At 35.0% G+C, this 19,308-nt stretch overlaps 1 protein-coding gene across 2 annotated transcripts in view; it reads left to right on the top strand.

The window, feature by feature from the left end:
- DHX40 (DEAH-box helicase 40) overlaps window positions 1-7,239 on the top strand; it is a 41,860-nt gene extending 34,621 nt beyond the window's left edge. For both annotated transcript variants that reach the window (XM_051994138.1, XM_051994139.1), the window contains 6 exons: window positions 229-343; window positions 1,059-1,167; window positions 3,476-3,570; window positions 5,589-5,658; window positions 5,972-6,200; window positions 6,741-7,239. In XM_051994138.1, coding sequence (XP_051850098.1) covers window positions 229-343; window positions 1,059-1,167; window positions 3,476-3,570; window positions 5,589-5,658; window positions 5,972-6,200; window positions 6,741-6,880 — 758 coding nt within the window. In that variant the 3' untranslated portion in view covers window positions 6,881-7,239. The remainder of the gene's footprint in view (window positions 1-228; window positions 344-1,058; window positions 1,168-3,475; window positions 3,571-5,588; window positions 5,659-5,971; window positions 6,201-6,740) is intronic.
- Window positions 7,240-19,308: the final 12,069 nt, after the last annotated feature.

Below are 19,308 nucleotides of genomic sequence, written 5' to 3'. Positions count from 1 at the left end.
AAACAATTTATAAACTGACTCAGTAGTTGAAGATAAGCAGGATTTTGGAACAGTTTCACTAATACAAAAGTGGAATGAAATCAAAAGCCTTTCCAAAAGAATAAAACTTGTTTCTTTACCTAATTTTAAGCTCTGGGATCATAGGTTTCCAATCAGTTTGGCTATGCAAAATGAATGAATAGAGGCATTTCAAGCTCAACTCTTTGCCCTACTTTGGCCTTTCTCTAGGTGAATCAGAGAGACAGAAGGAGGCAGAGCTGAAACATCAGGAGCTATCATCCCAAGCTGGTGGATTCAATGACTTTGCAACTCTAGCAGTAATCTTTGAACAGTGCAAATCAAGGTATATAAAAGAAGATATAAATTACCATGGCAAAATATTCCATCTTGAGATTTATATTTACACATGCTTTTTCTATTTGTGGGTTCTTAACATTCTACATAGTGAGCTATTGGGTTACCGGAGATAAAAAAGAGAAAAAATTCATATACTATGCATATGAAAAATCTCATCCATAGTCTGAAACTGTCCCCTTTACAAACTTGGGAGCTTTTATTTTTTGTTTCTGAAGTCAGTGAAGGTATTTTTAATTGAAATAGTTTGTTAAGCTCTGAAACAAGTTTTTCTCTCCATGAGCAAGTCCATCTGCCAACTTTTATATAGGCTGATTCTACAGATGACCGGTTTTCATCTCTATATGTATAGCCTTTCACTAAAGCTCTGATCTGATTTTTTTGTCATAGCATGGAGCTGATACTAGTGCACAAACTGTAGTTTGTAGTTTTGTAGAGTCTGCCAAATCTAGGGATGAACAGAGTGTCTATAAGCTAAGAGCCAGCAACTCAGCTAAATTTGGAAAGGCAGGTTAATCACAGGGTAATGGCAGAACAATTTTCAAAGACTATTTTTTAATCAGAGGCTTGTCACGTGCATCAGGGAATGTGGTAACCACACAAATGAAAGCTCAGATTCTTGAAGTATTGAAGCAGTAAGAAAGTGATCTGTTGTCTTTCACTTAGAGGTAATGTTGCATCATACCAATATTATTCTTTTACAGCCCATCTCCATCTGCATGGTGTCACAAACACTGGATCCATTGGAGGTGCTTACAGTCAGCATTTCGTGTAGAAGGTCAGCTTCGAGAGATAATCAGAAAACTGAAGCAGGTGATCATTGCAATGCTTTCCTTCAGGCTCTATATTTTTCATGCTATTGGAACAGCAGAGATTTACAATTACTTTTGATTATTTCAACCTCTCAGTGCTGCTCTGTAGTAAGATTATTTTTCTTTGTTAACTCCTTCAGAAGATCCATAGAGATAAATCCAAATTGATAAGTATTTACTCAGTGCCTACTGCAGGACATTTTGTTTAGTATTGGAGATACAGAGCTAGATATGAAATAAGCATGGCTTTCAGCAAGATTATAATCTTATGGCAACTGGGAGAAGATACAAATACTTACCTAACAATGATTTAAAAGAGAATAGGAGAAATATAAAGGAGAGATCAAGACAAAGCAAGATGAGAAATTTGAAAAGGAATCAGTTACTTTCACATGAGAAGTGAGGTTAGGCAGGAAGTATCAGGGAAATCATGCAAGTTAGGTCCTAAAGAAAGGAAGAGGGGGGAAAAAAAAGGTCAGGGACTTCCACAGTGGAAGGCATTCCTGTCATGGAGAATTGCCTGAATAAAGTTTGGCTGAGATAGAGAAAACACAAAGGGGAATAATATAAGAAGATTGAAATCAGATTATGGAAAGCCATTAATGCCAAAAATATATACTTGGTTAATTAGGCAGTGGGGAGCTACTGCTGGTTTAGCAGTTTGGTGTCATAGAAGATAGAGTGCTTGGAAACAGGAAAACCTGAGTTCAAATCTTTCCTCAAACATACTTAGCTGGGTGCCCTGGACAAATCATTTCACCTCTCCCAGCCTTAGCTTCAGCATCTGTAAAATGAAGTCAAAATAGCATCTGCCTCACAGAGTTGTTGTGAGGATCAGTGAGATAATGGATGTAAAGGATGTTGCGAAGCATGAAACTATATAAATGCCAGCAATATTGCTATTTGAGTAAAGAAATGATATGATTAGAGTGTGGAAAATTACTTGGGCTGCAATGTGGAGGATAGTTTTTAATGGGAAATAAACTATAAACAAGAAGACCAAGTAAAAAAAAACTTTCAATGTAGTCTAAGAAAAAAAAAAAGAGAGACCATGAAGGTAGTAACAAAGGAAAGAGAAAGAATGGTCCACATACAAGAGATACAGGACTTGGCAATTGATTATTTGTATGAAATGAAAAAGAAAGAGGAACAACCAAAGGTGACTTAAAGGTTGAAAGTCGGTATTATTGAGTAGGTGATGATGTTATGAATAGAAATAGAGGAGGAAATGAAGATGGTTTCAATGGGATGAAGTTAAATTCTATTGAGGTCAAAGTGAGTTTGGGGTGCCATTATGATGTCTGTGTAGAGATCGATCAGGCAGCTGCAAATATCACACTGGAACTCTGGGAAAAGATTGTACAGAGAGAGGTTTGGTGATCATTTATGTTTATAGATGGAGCAAGAATGAGGGCTGCCTCTTTTTCTGAAACATGAGAAAGGGGGAGAAGATGAGGGAGAACATTGAAATCTTAGGAGAACATAGCTGGGAATCTGAGGAAATTCACACTGAAGAGCATCAGTCTTCTCAGCCAAATAGCAATAAAGATAATTTGTTGAATAGGTTGAAGGCAATTTGGAGCCTTGAGTTTGGAGGACAAGATAGGAAACAACTGTTGTAGAAGATGTGGGTCAGTGAGAACTGAGCTATGTCATCTGGAAGTGCCATTCAGGCTTAGAGATCTTACATTTCTGTGATTTTTTTCTAGCAGCATTTAGGAGTAGAGAAGGAAGATGATAGTTACCCAAAACTGAGGGTTAACAGGATAGAAATAGCAGAAGGTTGAAGAAGCAAATGATGCAAGATTGGAGAGCGGTATTGAAATAGTTGACCAGTAGGTCAAAAATGATTGTAGAAGAAACTGAGTCCAGAATAGAATTAGAAGGATTGGAGATTATAATGATATTAAATAACATGTATGGACAAGAGGAGAGCATGAGAGAAAGAATAACAAGAGTGTAGTCAAGAGATCTAGAAAGTGAAAATGTTTTGCATGACAGTAACCTCACGGTCCAAGATGTGACCACTTTTAGTATATGGTATACAGTGAAGAAAATTGAATGTGGAGTCAAGCTTTAATAGGTTCAAGAAACTATAAGGACATCTTAAAAGCGTTATATCATCACCGTAGAGATTGGCATTTCTGGGGATGATGTGGAAGAAAGAAAGGCAAGGAAGACCAAGTCAGATGTTGAAAATATGGGAAAAAGTGGAAGAAGGAAATAACTTTTTAAAAAAGTTTTCAAGGTGAAAGATTACTTCTAGCTAATATAAAAGATTAACCTCTTTATTGATATTCTCTATACAGCAACCTGATTTCCCAAGAGAAAGTTTTGATGGCCCTCGAAATGAAATCTTACGAAGATGTTTGTGTACTGGATATTTCACCAACGTAGCACGAAGGTGAGCATTGAGCTTAGAAATGATTAAAAGGAAGCTATATCATTGGGAGTAGTGTTAAAGAAGGTTCAGCATTTGATACAACCTCCAAAGCAATGGTGATAGCTTCTTTCCTAATTTTCATTATAATTGAAATTGTATTAGAAAAGTATAGATTAATTGGTCCATCTTTTTCTCTTTTCTGTGGATGATCTGTGGATCATTACTTCCTATTATATAGGTATTCCCATTATAAAAAAGAAGCTCTTCTGTGGGTGGGTTTTTTTTTTTTTAACTTAGAATATTTTTCAGTCTTACGGTTATTTCTCACAAGATCTTACCTGGTGAGATATATTGGTTTTGCCATATTCATTTTACAAATAAGAAAATTGAGACAGAATGATTGATACAGTAAGGTAAATGATCTTGTCAGAATCAGTCATTGAATGAATATAGTCATTGAACACCTAAGGTTTTCTTATTTTCTCACATGAGCTCAAACTATCTTTCTGCCTAAAGTTCCATTTTCTACCTCATCCCCTCATTTCAGTCACTTGAAATGTTACTTTTCTTCAAGTTCCAGCTCAAATATCACCTATTCGATGAAGTCTTCCCTGATTTCCCTCAGCTTAATGTAATCTTACTCTAGTCTGAATCCATGGTACTTGTATCTTTTTATAATATAGTTTTTATTTGCATTTCTTATCTTCCATCTGAAGATGTTCCCACACATTAAAGGCTCCCTTTAAACCTTTTCCAGATTAGTGCTTTTGATTGAGCCTTCCCATATAATATATTCTTGGGCCTTTAACTATTCTGTTTATCCTCTTGTGAGTATCTTTTAAGCTTTCACTGTTCCTTCTATAACATGACATTCAGAATTGATATAATTTGCCCAGCACAAAGAATCGTCATTTTTTTCTGGATGCCATATTTTAATATAGCATGTGATTATGTCAACTTGTTTGGTGACTATGTCACCCTATTAACTCATTGAGCCTGCTCAACTCAAAACCTTCAGTCTTTGGCTTATGAACTGATATAAAATCATGTGCCTCTTATTCCTTACTTGTATAGTTAACTTTTTTTTAAACCTGGGTGCAGAATTTTACTTCAGTCTAAGTAAATTAATGACATTAAATGACATTCTGTAAAGTTCAGCCTTTGAGATCCTCATCCTTTCAATATGGTAATCATCCTCAGGCTTCATGTAATCCATATATTTGGGAAGCATCTCATCGAACTTTTCTTCAAGTCACTGATGTGAATGTTGATCAGAGCAGAATTATAGATAAAGCCCAGTGGCATATCCTTAGATAGCTCCTTTCAGATTAATATTGATCCATTACTCAACATACTTCACTTCCTATCATTCTCCTGTTTTCAATCTATCATTCTCTTCACATTTTTTCCGTCTTGTCTACAAGATTTTTGTGGGAATTTATCAAATATTTTGTGTCTACAGCTTTCCTCCAATTCATCAGTCTAATGCTCTGTCAAAAAAACAAAAAGGAAATGAGGTTAATCTAATAATTGGCTCCTACCAATCACTGCTTCCATTGTGAACTATGGGCTTAAGCATTTTGCCAAGAACACAGTTCAAACTCACTACTTTGTGTATTTTGTGGGATCCATCTTTTTTTTAAGAACATTTCCCTGATTGTAGAGGGTTTTAAAAGCTAGGCTAAGTAAGGATAACAATTGAGAAGAGACTAATGTTGATTGACTTAGAAGTGAGAATTTTGTCATGGGAATTTTATCTTAAGGAAATTGTGTTTTCGGTGGTATCAGATTTCTGGTTAGCAAAGATCAGATATACCTTTTTAAAGAAGTATTATTTATTGATTGGATTGCTTATACCTGATGCTCTTTTGAAGCAAAGTGAACCATTGTAAGAAAAAAGAAAAATTATTTTTAACTCTTTTTATTTGTAATTAGAAAATGTTCAAATTGCAGGATTCAGTATATTGCTTGTTTTCTTGTGTTACTTTGATATAATGTTGTAAAGTGGATCAGTGAAAGAATTTTTATTGTGTTTATAGGTCTGTAGGAAGAACATTTTGCACAATGGATGGCCATGGAACCTCAATATATATTCATCCCTCTTCAGTGGTAAATTATATTTTAGATCTCTGCATAATCAGAATAATTATTTTGATAATGTGTCTCTGTCTCTTTTACTCTGTTTTGAGAAACAAATTTCTCATCGATATTACTTTATTACTTAGTACTGTAAAGGACTATGTGGTATGTGTCGATGAAGAAAAAGTCCTAATGTAGACTTTCAAAGAGTGAATTCAGAAGAACTATAGGCCTTAAATATGTAACAGCTAATATAGGGTAGATTTCATTTTATTCAGTAGTTTAGGTTGTTGAACAGAAAATCAGGAAAATTATATTTCCCTCAACAAATAATTTTGTTTAGCTCTATAATCAGGAACCCAAACTCGAGTGGATCATTTTCCATGATGTTTTAGTTACTTCCAAAACATACGTGAAGACTGTGTGCCCAATTCGCTATGAATGGGTTAAAGACTTGTTACCCAAGTTATATCAGTTTGATGTGTATGAATTGAGCAGTATGGCCCGACATGAAGTGACAGAGGAAGAAATAAAGAGGTGGGAAAACAAGGAACTTCTAAAGCAACAAAAGGGTGAGTAAAGCAAAGCCTAATAGGTTTTATGATGCAAAAATATTGTAATAGGACTTTGGCGTTAGAATTTTTCTTTCTAGAGAACAAAAGGATGCAATAAATCCCCTCTTAGCTAATTTTCTCTTACCAACTTTCTCCATCCAAGAAAGCATTCATTTTTACTGCAGTACCACACCCTGTTGTAGAAACAAAATTGAAATAGAACCTGGATTATTGTGTCACTCCAGACCTAAGAAGAGACTCCAAAGAATAGATTTGTTCTGTGTCATAATATTCAAGAATATATAGAAGAACCAGTCACCAAATATTTTGTCCCAGTACATGACCCTACACACTGTTTAGAACCACAAATTAAACCCGAAGTTCCTGGGCCCCATGCTTTTTGTTACCTAATCTTTAACCTCAGTGTTCCTCTTGAGTGAGAAATGTTATTTTTCTATTTCTTTACATTTTATTAAGAAAATTCAGTGTACTTTTCTCCTTTAAAACCTTCAGAATCAAGTCCAAGATCACTTTCACGTATTCATTTTATCTTTCTAGATAGAGCAATGAAGGAATCTCTAAAGAAAATGCAGAGAAGAAATGATGATAAATCCATTTTGGATGCACGTGCTCGATTCCTAGAGAGGAAGAATCAGCGGTCCCAGAATATCACTGGCATTTTAAAGGAAAGTGACTAAGAGATGACTTCTTAAGTCAGAAAGAACCAAAAGCAGTCAGGAAATGTACTGCTGTGTTACTATTTACTTCAGACAGAGCTGCCAAGTATCCAAGGAAGCTGCTATTGAATTTATTAGCCTGGGAGCTAAAACAGCCTACACCAATGCACTCAGATGGAATTTTCACTGGGAAAATGAGTAGGTCTGATCAATGGCATTGATGTTTGAATGAGTACAACATGAAACAAAAAATGATGTTCCTTTTTACTTTCCATTGTGCTTTGAATTCTGTCCCACAATATTTTTAAATAACACATAAATTGATATTTTATTAGACTGTAACCTATTTGTAATGGAACATTAAAGATTATTTTCTTAAAGTCTGCCTCTGACATATACTGGCTAAGTAACCCTGGGCAAATCACTTGTCAATGCTCTAGGCAGTTCTTTAAGACTGATTTGCAAAGTAGATTTCAAACTGAATTGATAGAAGAAATTCTTTTCACCTGGAACTTTCTGTTCACGGAGTATTTCTATGCTTACAGAGGTTCAAGCCCTATTTTCTAACGCTTCTCAAAGCACTGAATTACTAATAGGATTGTCTATTATATAGCTGGTGTGTTATCATTATTTAAAGCATTATTAATAGTTACTTGTAAAAGACTTAGATGGTCAGTAAGTGAATAAGAAAAATGTCTATGGCAAGACTTCGGAAAGTTATTTTTACTGGAATTACATAAATTACTTTTTTTATAAACCTGTATTGAACCTTTAGTCACTCACTAGAAAGAGATCATACATGTAAAGATTTTTCTTCTATATCTACATATAGTTAGTGTTATACCAACTTAAAATTCAAAAGATACCATGATGTGTATTTAAGGTTTTTCTGCAAAGATTTCTTCTTTCTCTTTTTAATAATAGCTTTTTATTTTCAAAATATATGCAAAGATAGTTTTCAAATTTACCCTTCAAAACCTTGTATTCCAAATTTTTTTCCCTCTCTTCTCCCTACCGCCTCTCCTAGATAGCAAGTTATCCAATATATGTTAAACATCTGCAGTTCTTCTATACATATTTCCACATTTATCATGTTTCACAAGAAAAATCAGATCAAAAAGGAAAAACAAATTAGAAAGAAAAAAAACACAAGCAAACAACAACAAAAAGGGTGAAAATACTATGTTGTGTGACCCACATTCAGTCTCCACAGTCCTTTTTCTAGTTGTAGATGACTCTCTCCATTACAAGTCTATTGGAATTGGCCTGAATCACCTCATTGTTGAAAAGAGCCAAGTCCATCAGAAGTGATCATCACATAATCTTGTTGTTACTGTGGACAATGTTCTCCTGGTTCTACTTGTAATGCCAGAGAAGCTAAGGCAAGACAGAGATTAGAGGGTTTTTAATATTTTAATAGTGGAGAGTTTGGACTGGCAGCCATATTAACCAGCCAGCTGAATGGGACTTTTGTCTCAAAGCATCCAATGATGAGCAAGGAATTCCAGAGATTTTATAGGGCTCCAGTTATCAGGGAAACAAAGGCAAGGGGGCAGAGCACTGGTTGAGTAGAAGTTCTAGTAAAGGACCATAACTTCAGTTCTGAAAGATTGGGGGTAAAGAAGGAAGGATCATAAATTCTGATAAGTTGGGAGTGAGGAAACTAAGAGACAGGAAGTCTGAGCCCAGGAGATGCCCAAATATATGAGATAAGCCATCTGGAGTTTTATAACTCTTTGGAATGCTAGAGTGTTCAGAACTCCCAGCCCTAATTATCTCAGTCCTAATGGCTAGGAAGGGGTAGTTGCCACCAGAGAAACTGAGGCAGAACAATTCAGGGAAACTGAAGCAGAACATACTCAATTTCACTTAACATCAGTTCACATAAGTCTGTCCAGGCCTCTAAAATCATCTTGCTGATCATTTCTTATAGAATAATAGTTTTCTATAACATTCATATACTATAACTTATTCAGCCATTCCCCAACTGATGGGCATCTACTCAGTTTCCACTTCCTTGCCACTATAAAAAGGGCTGCTACAAAGATTTTTCTGCAAAAGATAAAGACATTCAAACTTTTTGTAGATAATAGACATTTTCTGGAAAGTAATAGTATTTTCTTTGTCCTTAGCAGCCAAGATGTATATTCTGGTTTTTAGGGGTAGAAATTTTTGAAACCTTTACTGAAGAAATCATAGGTAAACCAGAATCTCTATTCCTTAAGTTTTCTAAAACAGGATAAATGGTGATAGATCCACTCAGTGTGCCCAACTTTACATCTTTGCTTGCTCTCAGAATATTTTATTGCTGAAGTAGATTAGTTCCAGAAGTGACCACTTTTCTTGGAAGTTTTTTTTTTTAAACATCATTTATAATTCTTATACATTGTGAGTCACAACTGAGATCCCAAGAGACATTTTTGATCTGGGAAATTTCATTCATATAAGTGAATAAAATGAATGAAAACACATTATAATGAAAACACTTATTGTATGCAAAGTGACAGAGATACAACTAGAAAAGCAGAGAATTTTGGTTCTCATGGAGCTCATATTCTAATGGTAAAGGCAACACCCTAGAAGGTTTCAGTTGCAAGTCAAAGGGAAAAGTCCCATGGTCCTTAGAATACAGCAGCAAAGCAGATGGTACTGCTTTTTCAGACTCATTTCCATTGATAAAATCCTAACTCTTTCTAATATTGAACTATTTGACAGTGCTAAGGACTATGATGGTAAAATCTTTTCTTTCCCAATCTCCAGTAGTTGAATAGATGAAGCCAACTCCACAAAAGGACTGTTTCTTAGGATAATGACAGGGGGTTGGACTGAAAGAAGGGCTGGTGGTTTGAAGGGCAGGGTGCTGTCACTTTTGTGGCTCTTGGGCTTGCTTACCTGTAAGGGGCAGTTTGTTAGTAGTCATTGTTTGTGATAGTTTTCCACAGAGATTGCTCCCCTCAGTGATAGTACATTAGTGATGTAATAAAGATCCCAGAAGATGAAATGATAATATAGTATAGCAATATGAAACAGATTTGAGAAAGAATATTAGCAAAAGAATTTTACAATTTGGAAAAATTTATAAAAGAATATTATAAAAATATTACTTTAAAAATTCTTGAATTCTACCAAACATTTAAAGAACAATTAATTCCAATACTATGCAAACTATTTGGAAAATGACCTGATGTGGTGCCAATATCTAAATCAGGTAGGGTCAAAACAGAGAAAGAAAATTATAGACCAATTTGTCTAATGAATATTGATGCAAAAAAAAAAATCTTAAATAAAATATTAGCAAAACGATTACAACAAATTAGCACCAGGATAATAAACCATAACCAAGTAGGATTTATACCAGCAATGCAAAGCTGGTTCAATATTCAGAAAACTATTAGGTAATTGACTACATCAATAATCAAACTAATAGAAATCATATTGGCAGGGAGAACCCTAAAACTGTCCTCTCTGATTTTTGCGGGGAAGCCATGAACTCTTGAGAAACTCTCCTTTGGGAGAGGCCTGCCTTAGGGAATCAAGATAAAGTGGCTTCATTCTGTTATCTTGGTGGGACTAGCTGCACCCTCTATTGGGTTGAAAATTAGTCCAAGACCACTCCTATTTAGTTTGAACTTAAGTGGTCTCATTCAACTGGAAATCTAGGTCTGAGGGCAGTGACAACATTGAAGAAATCTCATTCAATTGAAACTTCAGTCTCAGATTTCCTATTAAAAGGTAATTTCAAATTCATTTCTTTGCAGAATGTCCAAAGCAGGATTATGTCTTGTCAAGGAACCTCTCCTTGGCATAGCTGCCTGCCAGAACTCCTGCCCATTGTGAAGAGACCCTCTTCTCAGTAAAAAACATTTTGTTATTTCTCTGCCAGGATCTTGGCACTCAGCAGTCTATAAGCTGGCTTCTGCAGTGCCAACAATAAAACTTCCTTTTTTGCCACTAATATTTCGGGTTCGTGAATTCTTTCATGTTGAACTTGCACTGACCAGAAGGGGACTCTCATACCTCAACTCTCTGCACTGCCACTAACCGCATCAATATGATTATCTCAACAGATGCAGTAAAAGCATTTGATAAAATTCAATACCCATTCCTATTAAAAACAGTAGAGAGCATAGGAATAAATTGAGTTTTCTTTAAAATGATCAGCAGCATATCTAAAACCATCAATAAGCATCATAAGGAACAAACTAGAAGCATTCCCATTAAGATCAGGAATGAAATAAGGTTGCTCATTATCACCATTACTATTCAATATTGTATTAGAAATGTTAACTTTAGCAATAAAAAAGAAAAAAATAAAGGAATTAGAGTAAGTAATGCAGATGATATGATGGTATATTTAGAGAATCCTAGGAAGTCAACTAAAAAACTACTAGAAATAATCCATAACTTTAGCAAAGTAGCAGGATACAAAATAAATCCACATAAATCATCAGCATTTCTGTATGTCCAGCAGCAAGAGATATAAAGAGAAATTCCATTTAAAATAACTGTAGATAATATAAAATATTTGGGAGTCTACCTGCCAAGACAAATTATATGAATTTTCATTTTCATGAACACAATTATACATTGTTCAGGAATTATGTGAACACAATTACTAAAACACTTTCCATACAAATAAAGTTAGATCTAAACAATTGGAAGAATATTAAGTACTTATGGTTAAGTCAAACTAATATAATAAAAATTAAAATTCTACCTAAATTAATCTACTTAATCAGTGCCATACTAATCAAACTGACAAGAAATTACTTTACAGAGCTAGAAAAATAATAAATTTCATCTGGAAGAACAAAAAGTCAAGAATTTCAAGGGAATTAATAAAAAAAAAAAAATGCAAACAAAGATAGCCTAGCTATACCAGACCTAAAACTACATTATAAAACAGCAGTCATCAAAAACATTTGGTACTGTTTAAAAAACAGAGTAGTGGATCAGTGGACTAGATTAGGTTCACAAGACACAATTGTCAGTAACTATAGTAATCTAGTGTTTGATAAACCCAAAGACTCCAGCTTCTGGGATAAGAACTCACTACTTGACAAAAATTGCTGAGAAAATTGGAAAATAATATGGCAGAAACTAGGCACTGATCAATACCTAACAACCTATACCAAGATAAGGTCAAAATGGGTTCATGATTTAGACATAAAGGGTGATATAAGCAATTTAGGAAAAGAGAGGATAGTCTATCTCTCAGATCTGTGGAGAAGGAAAGAATTCATGGCTGAAGAAGAATTAGAGAACATTATGAAATGCAAAAAGGATAATTTTGCTTAAATTAAAAAAGGTTTTGTACAAACAAAATCAATTCAGCCAAGATTAGAAAGGAAGCAGAATATTGGGGAAAAATTTTTTTTACATCCAATATCTCTGATAAAGACCTCATTTCTAAAATATATAAATTGACTTGAATTTATAAGAATACAAGCCATTCTCCAAATAATAAATGGTCAAGGGATATGAACAAATGATTTTCAGATAAAGAAATTAAAACCAGTTCTAGTCACATGAAAAAATGCTCTAAATCACTATTGATTTGTTAAGATTTGTTAAGATACCACTGCACTCTCAGATTGACTTAGATGACAGAAAAAGATAATGATAAATGTTGGAAGGGATGTAGGGAAACTGGGATACCAATACATTGTTGGTTGAGTTGCAAACTGATCTAATCATTCTGGAAAACAATTTGGAAGTATGCCCAAAAGATTATCAACCTGTGCATACTCTTTGATCCAGCAGTGATTCTATCATCAAAAAGACCCACGTGTACAAAAATGTTTGTGTTAGCCCTTTTTGTAGTAGCAAGGAATTGGAAAGTGAGTGGATGCCCCTCAGTTGGGAAATGGCTGAATAAATTGTGGTATTTGAATGTTATAGAATGTTATTGTGTAATGCCGGAGAAACTGAGGCAGGAGAGAGATTAGAGAGTTTTTAATATTTTATTAATGGGAGAGTAAGATTGACTGGACAGGACTCATGTCTCAGATTATCCAGTCAGACAGAGATAAGTATACTGGGACCAAGGAATCCATATTGGTCCCAGGGCTGGAGGACCCAAAGAATCCAGCGTCCAGCATACAGCTGCCAGATGCCATTCTCCAGCAATGAATGAAGGAACCCCAACTTCTTAAATACCTTTTTGGAGACAAAGAAGAAAGGGAGGGAAAGTTTTTTTATCAGGGAGGGGAAGCCATAAAACCTAAAAATTCCAGAGACAAAGAAGTAAAGATATCATGGGTTGGTCTTGGAATATTCTAAAGGAATATTGTAAATCCCTAAAAGAGTCAGGAGATCTACTCTTTTATCTTGCTAATTCATAACCCGAGAGCGAATAATCCTTAGTTTTACTGGGTCAGAGACAGAACAGTTAAGGTAACTGAGACAGGGAAACTGAGTCAGGACAGTTAAAGAAAACTGTGGCATAACAATTGTTCTATAAGAAACAATCAGAATGATGATTTCAGAAAGTCCTGGAGAGACTTACATGAACTGATGCTAAGTGAAGTGAGTAGAACCAAGAGAACATTTTACACAAGAAGATTATGTGATAATCAATTGATGAACTTAGTTCTTTTTAACAATGAAGTGATTCAGGCCAATTCCAATAAATTTATGATGGAGAGAGCCATCTACATTCAGAAAGAGGTCTGTGGGCACTGAATGTGAATCACAACATAGTATTTTCATCTTTTTGTTGTTTGCTTGTTTCTTGTTTTCTTTCTCAGTTTTTTTTTTTCTTTTTAACCTGATTTTTCTTGTGCAGCATGATGAATATGGAAATATGTATAGAAGAAATGTGCATGTTTAACATATATTGGATTACTTGCTATCTAGGGAAGGGGTGGAGGGAAGGAGGGAGAAAAATCTGGAACTCAAGGTTTTGCAAGGGTAAATGTTGAATGCTATCTTTGCATATATTTTGAATGCTATCTTTGCATATATTTTGAAAATAAAAAGCTATTATAAAAAAATTTGATACGCAAAAATCATTCCAGAGGTATCCATTACAGATAACAGAAATTTGCAATTTATTAACATGAAATAGCTCACAGTCTCAAAGCAATACAATTAGACAAGGCAGAGTCATACTTGATTTTGGGGCACACAACTTTTTATAGCTCAAAGGGAGGAGAGAAAAATAAAGTCAGGATCTAAGGAGTGACAAGGTTCTATATTGAGATATTGAGACTGTCTTAAAGACAGTCTAGCAAAATTGAATTCTCATCAAGGCTGTCTCAAATATGCTTAACAATGGACTCTGTCTTCACATCATTCTATGCAAACAGGGTAGACTGGGAGAACTGATTAATAATAGGAACAGGAGGTACTCACTTCAGCAATTTCTGAGAATAATTTGGTTTAAGGTTCACATCATTCTTTCAATTGTTAAAGAAATATTTTGAAAAATGGGTGGGAGTCTTCACTAAACAACCAATGCTGAAATTTTTAAATATCAAATACAGATTCTTGTTAAGTGCCTAGAAACTGAAAGTGAAATTCAATGGCCAGTGGGGAGGGAGTGTTAGAGAAATTTGGTGGCATCATAGGGGTACAAAATTTGGTGGCATTATAGGGGTACAAAGTTGTTTACCAGAGCATAATAGCAGAGATTAGCATAGGGTCAGTTAGCTCCTTATTAAGGGTCCAATTAGACAAGGATATTATTTTATTGGAATCCATTCACCCCATCAATCCATTTCTTACCCTTAAAAGATGGAGTATGCAGTATGGGGTAATGGTCTCATCCTCTAAAACTATTTCCTGCTCGAAATAGCCATAGAGCTTTGAAGGGGTAGTGAGCTTGAGGATCCAAGAGGCATCTAGTAGGTTCTGAGTTTCAGGATCAAGATCCTTGAAACTGGAAAAAAAAAAAAGATCCCTGAAATTCATTGATCTAGTCCTGACCATTTGAAATTAAATCAATCAAAGCCCAAAAGAAATAAACCTAAAAAACAAAAGTTAGGGATTCATTGAAAATGTTAGGTATTTGGTAGGGGAAAAAAGACTGGTTGAAAGGGTCTTCAATTGGAGATATTTCTCTTGATAGGGCTTTCAGAAATATTTAGAAAAGATCTTACAACTTATAATTCCACATTATAGCCTGTAGTTTGGCCAGAATTGTTCTCCCATTTGTGGGAGCCCACAAGGTGGGGCAGGAAGAGCTAGAGAGAAAACAGAGCCCTCAGCTTTGGAATGTGTAGTTAAAAGACAGTGAAAAAGTGTTAGAGAAAGCAATTAACCTAGAGAAAAGAGTTTTCTTTATCTTTCCTGAAGATAGAGAATGCCAGACAGAATAGATTTTGTAAAGGGCTAGTTGGGCATGATCTCTTTTAATAGAACCTACATTATCTGCAAGGAGAGACTTATACCTAGAAATAACAATTAATTAAAAGGAGAAGAGGTGGCTCTAGAGATCTCTGATTCCAGCATCCTATATCTGGAGTAAGATTGCAATTATTAAAATTCCATTGAACAGAAGACCAATTTAAGAATAAAAAGGCCCACTTAAGGCTAGGGTAGTGATTAGAAGTAGGGTGCCAAGCAAAAAAAAAAAAAAAAAGTAGCCAAGATCCCCATAAAGGAGATTGTTTTGGGAAGCTGAGGTTATATTTAATTGAAAACCAATTTTCAGAAAAGGGGATCTCCCATCATACTAACAGGGGCATCCATGAATCCTTTCTTAATAGTGATCTCAATTCAGTCAGTAGCTATGGAGCTTGATTTAACAAGCTTTATCTATCCAACAAGGTTTATCTATCCAAAAGCAGGGTATTTGAGATAGAAAAGATCAATCCACAAAGGAGTGGCTAGGACAAAGGGGTTGTAAAAAGAAAAGAAGTTCTTATAAAAACTGCATTTGGTCAGAGATTCTGGATGTGGGTGACATATACCCAATAATTTCTCCTAATTTGTGACCAGTAGGAATAGATTACTTTGTAGGTTGGCGTAGTTAAATCACCTAGAGGATATTTCTTTTGCAAGGGTTCATTATAGGGTGGAATATAAAAACCAGGTGAAGCCAATATAGATTGGCCAGCAGTCTCTTTTGTGGCTGCATTAGCTCTGTCTATGCCTTCAAATCTGGCCTCAAATACTTAATACTTACCAGCCATGTGACCCTGGGCAAGTCATCTAACTCCAATTGCCTCGAGGAAAAGAAGATAAAAAATATTTCAGAAACACAGTACAAGCAGATGTTATTCCCACATTAGCAATAAACTTAAATAAAATGGACTTTTACATTGATGTAGCATAAAATAATGCATAAGTTACATCTTCTAAGAAGACTAATTGCACTATAATTATCTGCTCCAAGTCACACTGCATTAGAATAACAGTTGAATTTCACAAACAGTTGTATTAATAACCAATTGTTCTTAAACTTTGAAACATTTAAAGATCTTATTTCGTACAAGTATATATTTCTAGTGAGATATATATCTAGTAACTGGTAGATGACTAGGCCAATATTCACTTACCCAATGACTACACATTTCAGATGGAAAATAGCAAGCTCTTACATACTTGCACTGTGCTCATGACTTTTATATTAACTACTTGCTCTGAATACAAAAATGTGACATAAAAAGGAAAAGCAGAGGCATGATTATAGCAAGACAAAATATCCATAGCTCTGTTTGACTTCAGATATGATTCATCAGTGATGACCAAACATGCAGTAACAATCTCATAGTCTTGGGAATATTTAAGTGGGGAACATTCTTGTTCAAAGGCACACAATGGGGAAAATGAGCCAAAAGGATCTCACCTTAAGGAGAATTCAAAGCTCTTCTCAGCCTCTTTGCCCTTATACAAATTACAGCAATATTATTTCAGAATCACAATTTCTCTGGAATGATGGGTTATTGACTTAATGGTCCATTTATCCACAACTGAATTCAACTCAAAAGAAATAATCAGTTATAATTATGTTCTTAAGAAATTTTCTCAGATAGCCAAGTCCCACATCAGAGGCTTCAGATGAGTTCAGATCTAAAGGATCAAAACAGGCTTGCAAATTCTCAGCAAATCAAGTTCATTGAGCATAACCTATAATATCTCAGGGCTGATGACCTTGCTATCAAAAATGGCTGAAAGAAATCTAGCTAATTTATGAATTAAGAAATTCAGCAGGGACTAAACATATGTATTCCTTTCACTTCCTCCAACCAATGAAAGGGGTAAAAGGGCTAAGGTTGGGGCTGAAAGCATACTTAGTGATTTCCTTTACCCTGTGAAGGGTAGTATTAGAATTTTTAGTATACAGTTTTCAATCACCAATTTCAGATAACTTCCAAAAACCTAATCTTAGATTTTTCATAAGTGATATTCAAACTGTAATGCAGGAGGGTTTGTTTTCCTTCCCATCCCTTCAAATAAATTTATTTAGAGAGAAGAACAGGAAAATTCTTAAAATTCAGGACATAGGTGATAGCTAAATAATTTTGAGTGAAACATCACAAAGCTCCCTATTATATAAGCTCATATTCATTCAGCAGAGTTGACAGAATTTTAAAACATAGCTGACACAATTTTACAAATTATACAACATTTGAAAGAAACATAACATCTTAAATGAATTACTTGAACACTCCAATATTAAAGATTATCCACAAATTAATGTGTGTATATATATATATATATATATATATATAAAATGTAAAATCTTATGCCTAGATAAAAAGAGTTGTCACAATTTTAACACACATCAATTAAGAGTGATTTTAAAGCTTAGAAAGCTTATACAATCTATAGACAGATTTCCAATTTTAACACATACCAATTTAAAGTGAATGTTTTGTATATCAAGAAAGATACCATTTTTATTTTAAAGGTGCAGGCTTTCACCTTAAAATTTTCTGACATTCAAATCTGTTTTTCTGCATCCCTCAAATTTTTATAGAGGCAACAAACTGCTCCTCCATGTTACAATATTTTGGGGTTCTCTTTACTCCATCTGCAATCAGGGATAGAGGGAAGGTGAGGTGGGGAAAAAGTAAGGCATACTGCCCAAAACGGGGATTTTTGAATCAGAGAAATGTTGAGGGAGTTCCAGATGTTGTGGTTCCAGAGTGTAGGCATTGTAGAAAGAATTCAGGCTTGAAATTATCAAGTCAGGAATATTGGCTTGGTCAAACCTGACTCCACAAGCCTTTTTAAGAAAAAGAAGCTTATACAGAAGGGAGTGGAGGGATTTCAGAGAAGGACACCCCAAAATGCACTCAGATTTTTCAGAAGGGTGTTTTTCCTAAAATAATTTATCTAAAAACAAAACAAAACAAAACACCAAGAGCAGAGTGATAAGGTATTTAGGCAAAGGGAGACAAGACAAAAAATGGAGATTTATATGGAGAAGAAAAATCATGCCTTTTAAACTCTATTTTGAAAGGATGAGCCTTCTCACATTAGTTTGCTGAAGTTAGCTCCCCATTGTAATTTTGGGATTCCCTTCTCACAGCCTACATTTATTAACCAAGCAACTGCAAGTAGGGTACAAGCAGCATTCTCAGAGATGGACCTAAGAAATATGAAATGGCTTTGGGAGAGCATAATTGTAAAAGAATATTATAGTATAATGCTTCAATCTGTGACATGAAACAATCATGTCAAAAGCATCCATCACAGAAAATAGAAACTTGCCATTCATTTACATGAAATATCTCACAAGATCAAACCAATACAATTAGGCAAGGGAGAGTCATGCTGATTCAGCAACTTGATTTGGTGGGAGGAGGGGACACAACTTTTTATAACTCAAAGAAGGGAGGAGGAAATAAAAGTAGGATCTAGAGAGTGACAAAGTTGTGTATTGAGATGTTGCGACAGTCTTAAAGATAATCTGGGAAAGCTGAGTTTTCATAAAAACTGTCTCAAATATGCTAAGCAGCACAGTCTCAGAGAGACTGGTGACTGGAGGAATGGATTAACAATGGACTCTGGCTTTACATCATTCTATACAAATAGGACAGTCTGGGAGAACTGACTTGATTATATAATTAACAATTAGCAATTCCTGAGAATAAACTGGTTTAGATTCATATCTTTGGGGTTTGAGGGAAGTTAGTGGGAGAAGTTGTGGTGGTGTTTTTACTTGCTTGGCCCATGCTGCCAGCTGTTTTTCCCTCAGAATGTCTTAGTGCTTCAGTTGGGTTGGCTTGCCTATCCTTTTGGTGGCAATTGGTTGGCAGTTGGTGGGATGTCTCATTCCTTCTCCATAAGAGTCACATCCCTGGGTAATAACTAGATTCATACTAATGAGCCCTTCCTCCCGCTTTCTTCCCACCATATTCTATCCCCCACCCAAATCTACTAGTGCCATATCCATACAGTCTTTAAATTTAACTAGCCTCCTTTACCAAAGTCTTCATTTATCCAACAAGATGAAACTTCATTATTAGGAGCAAACACTAGACCAAAGCATACTT

This window comes from Antechinus flavipes, chromosome 4 (genome assembly GCF_016432865.1).
Source record: "Antechinus flavipes isolate AdamAnt ecotype Samford, QLD, Australia chromosome 4, AdamAnt_v2, whole genome shotgun sequence".
In the NCBI taxonomy this organism is placed as follows: domain Eukaryota; kingdom Metazoa; phylum Chordata; class Mammalia; order Dasyuromorphia; family Dasyuridae; genus Antechinus; species Antechinus flavipes.
This window is presented reverse-complemented; position numbering and strand designations above follow the sequence as displayed.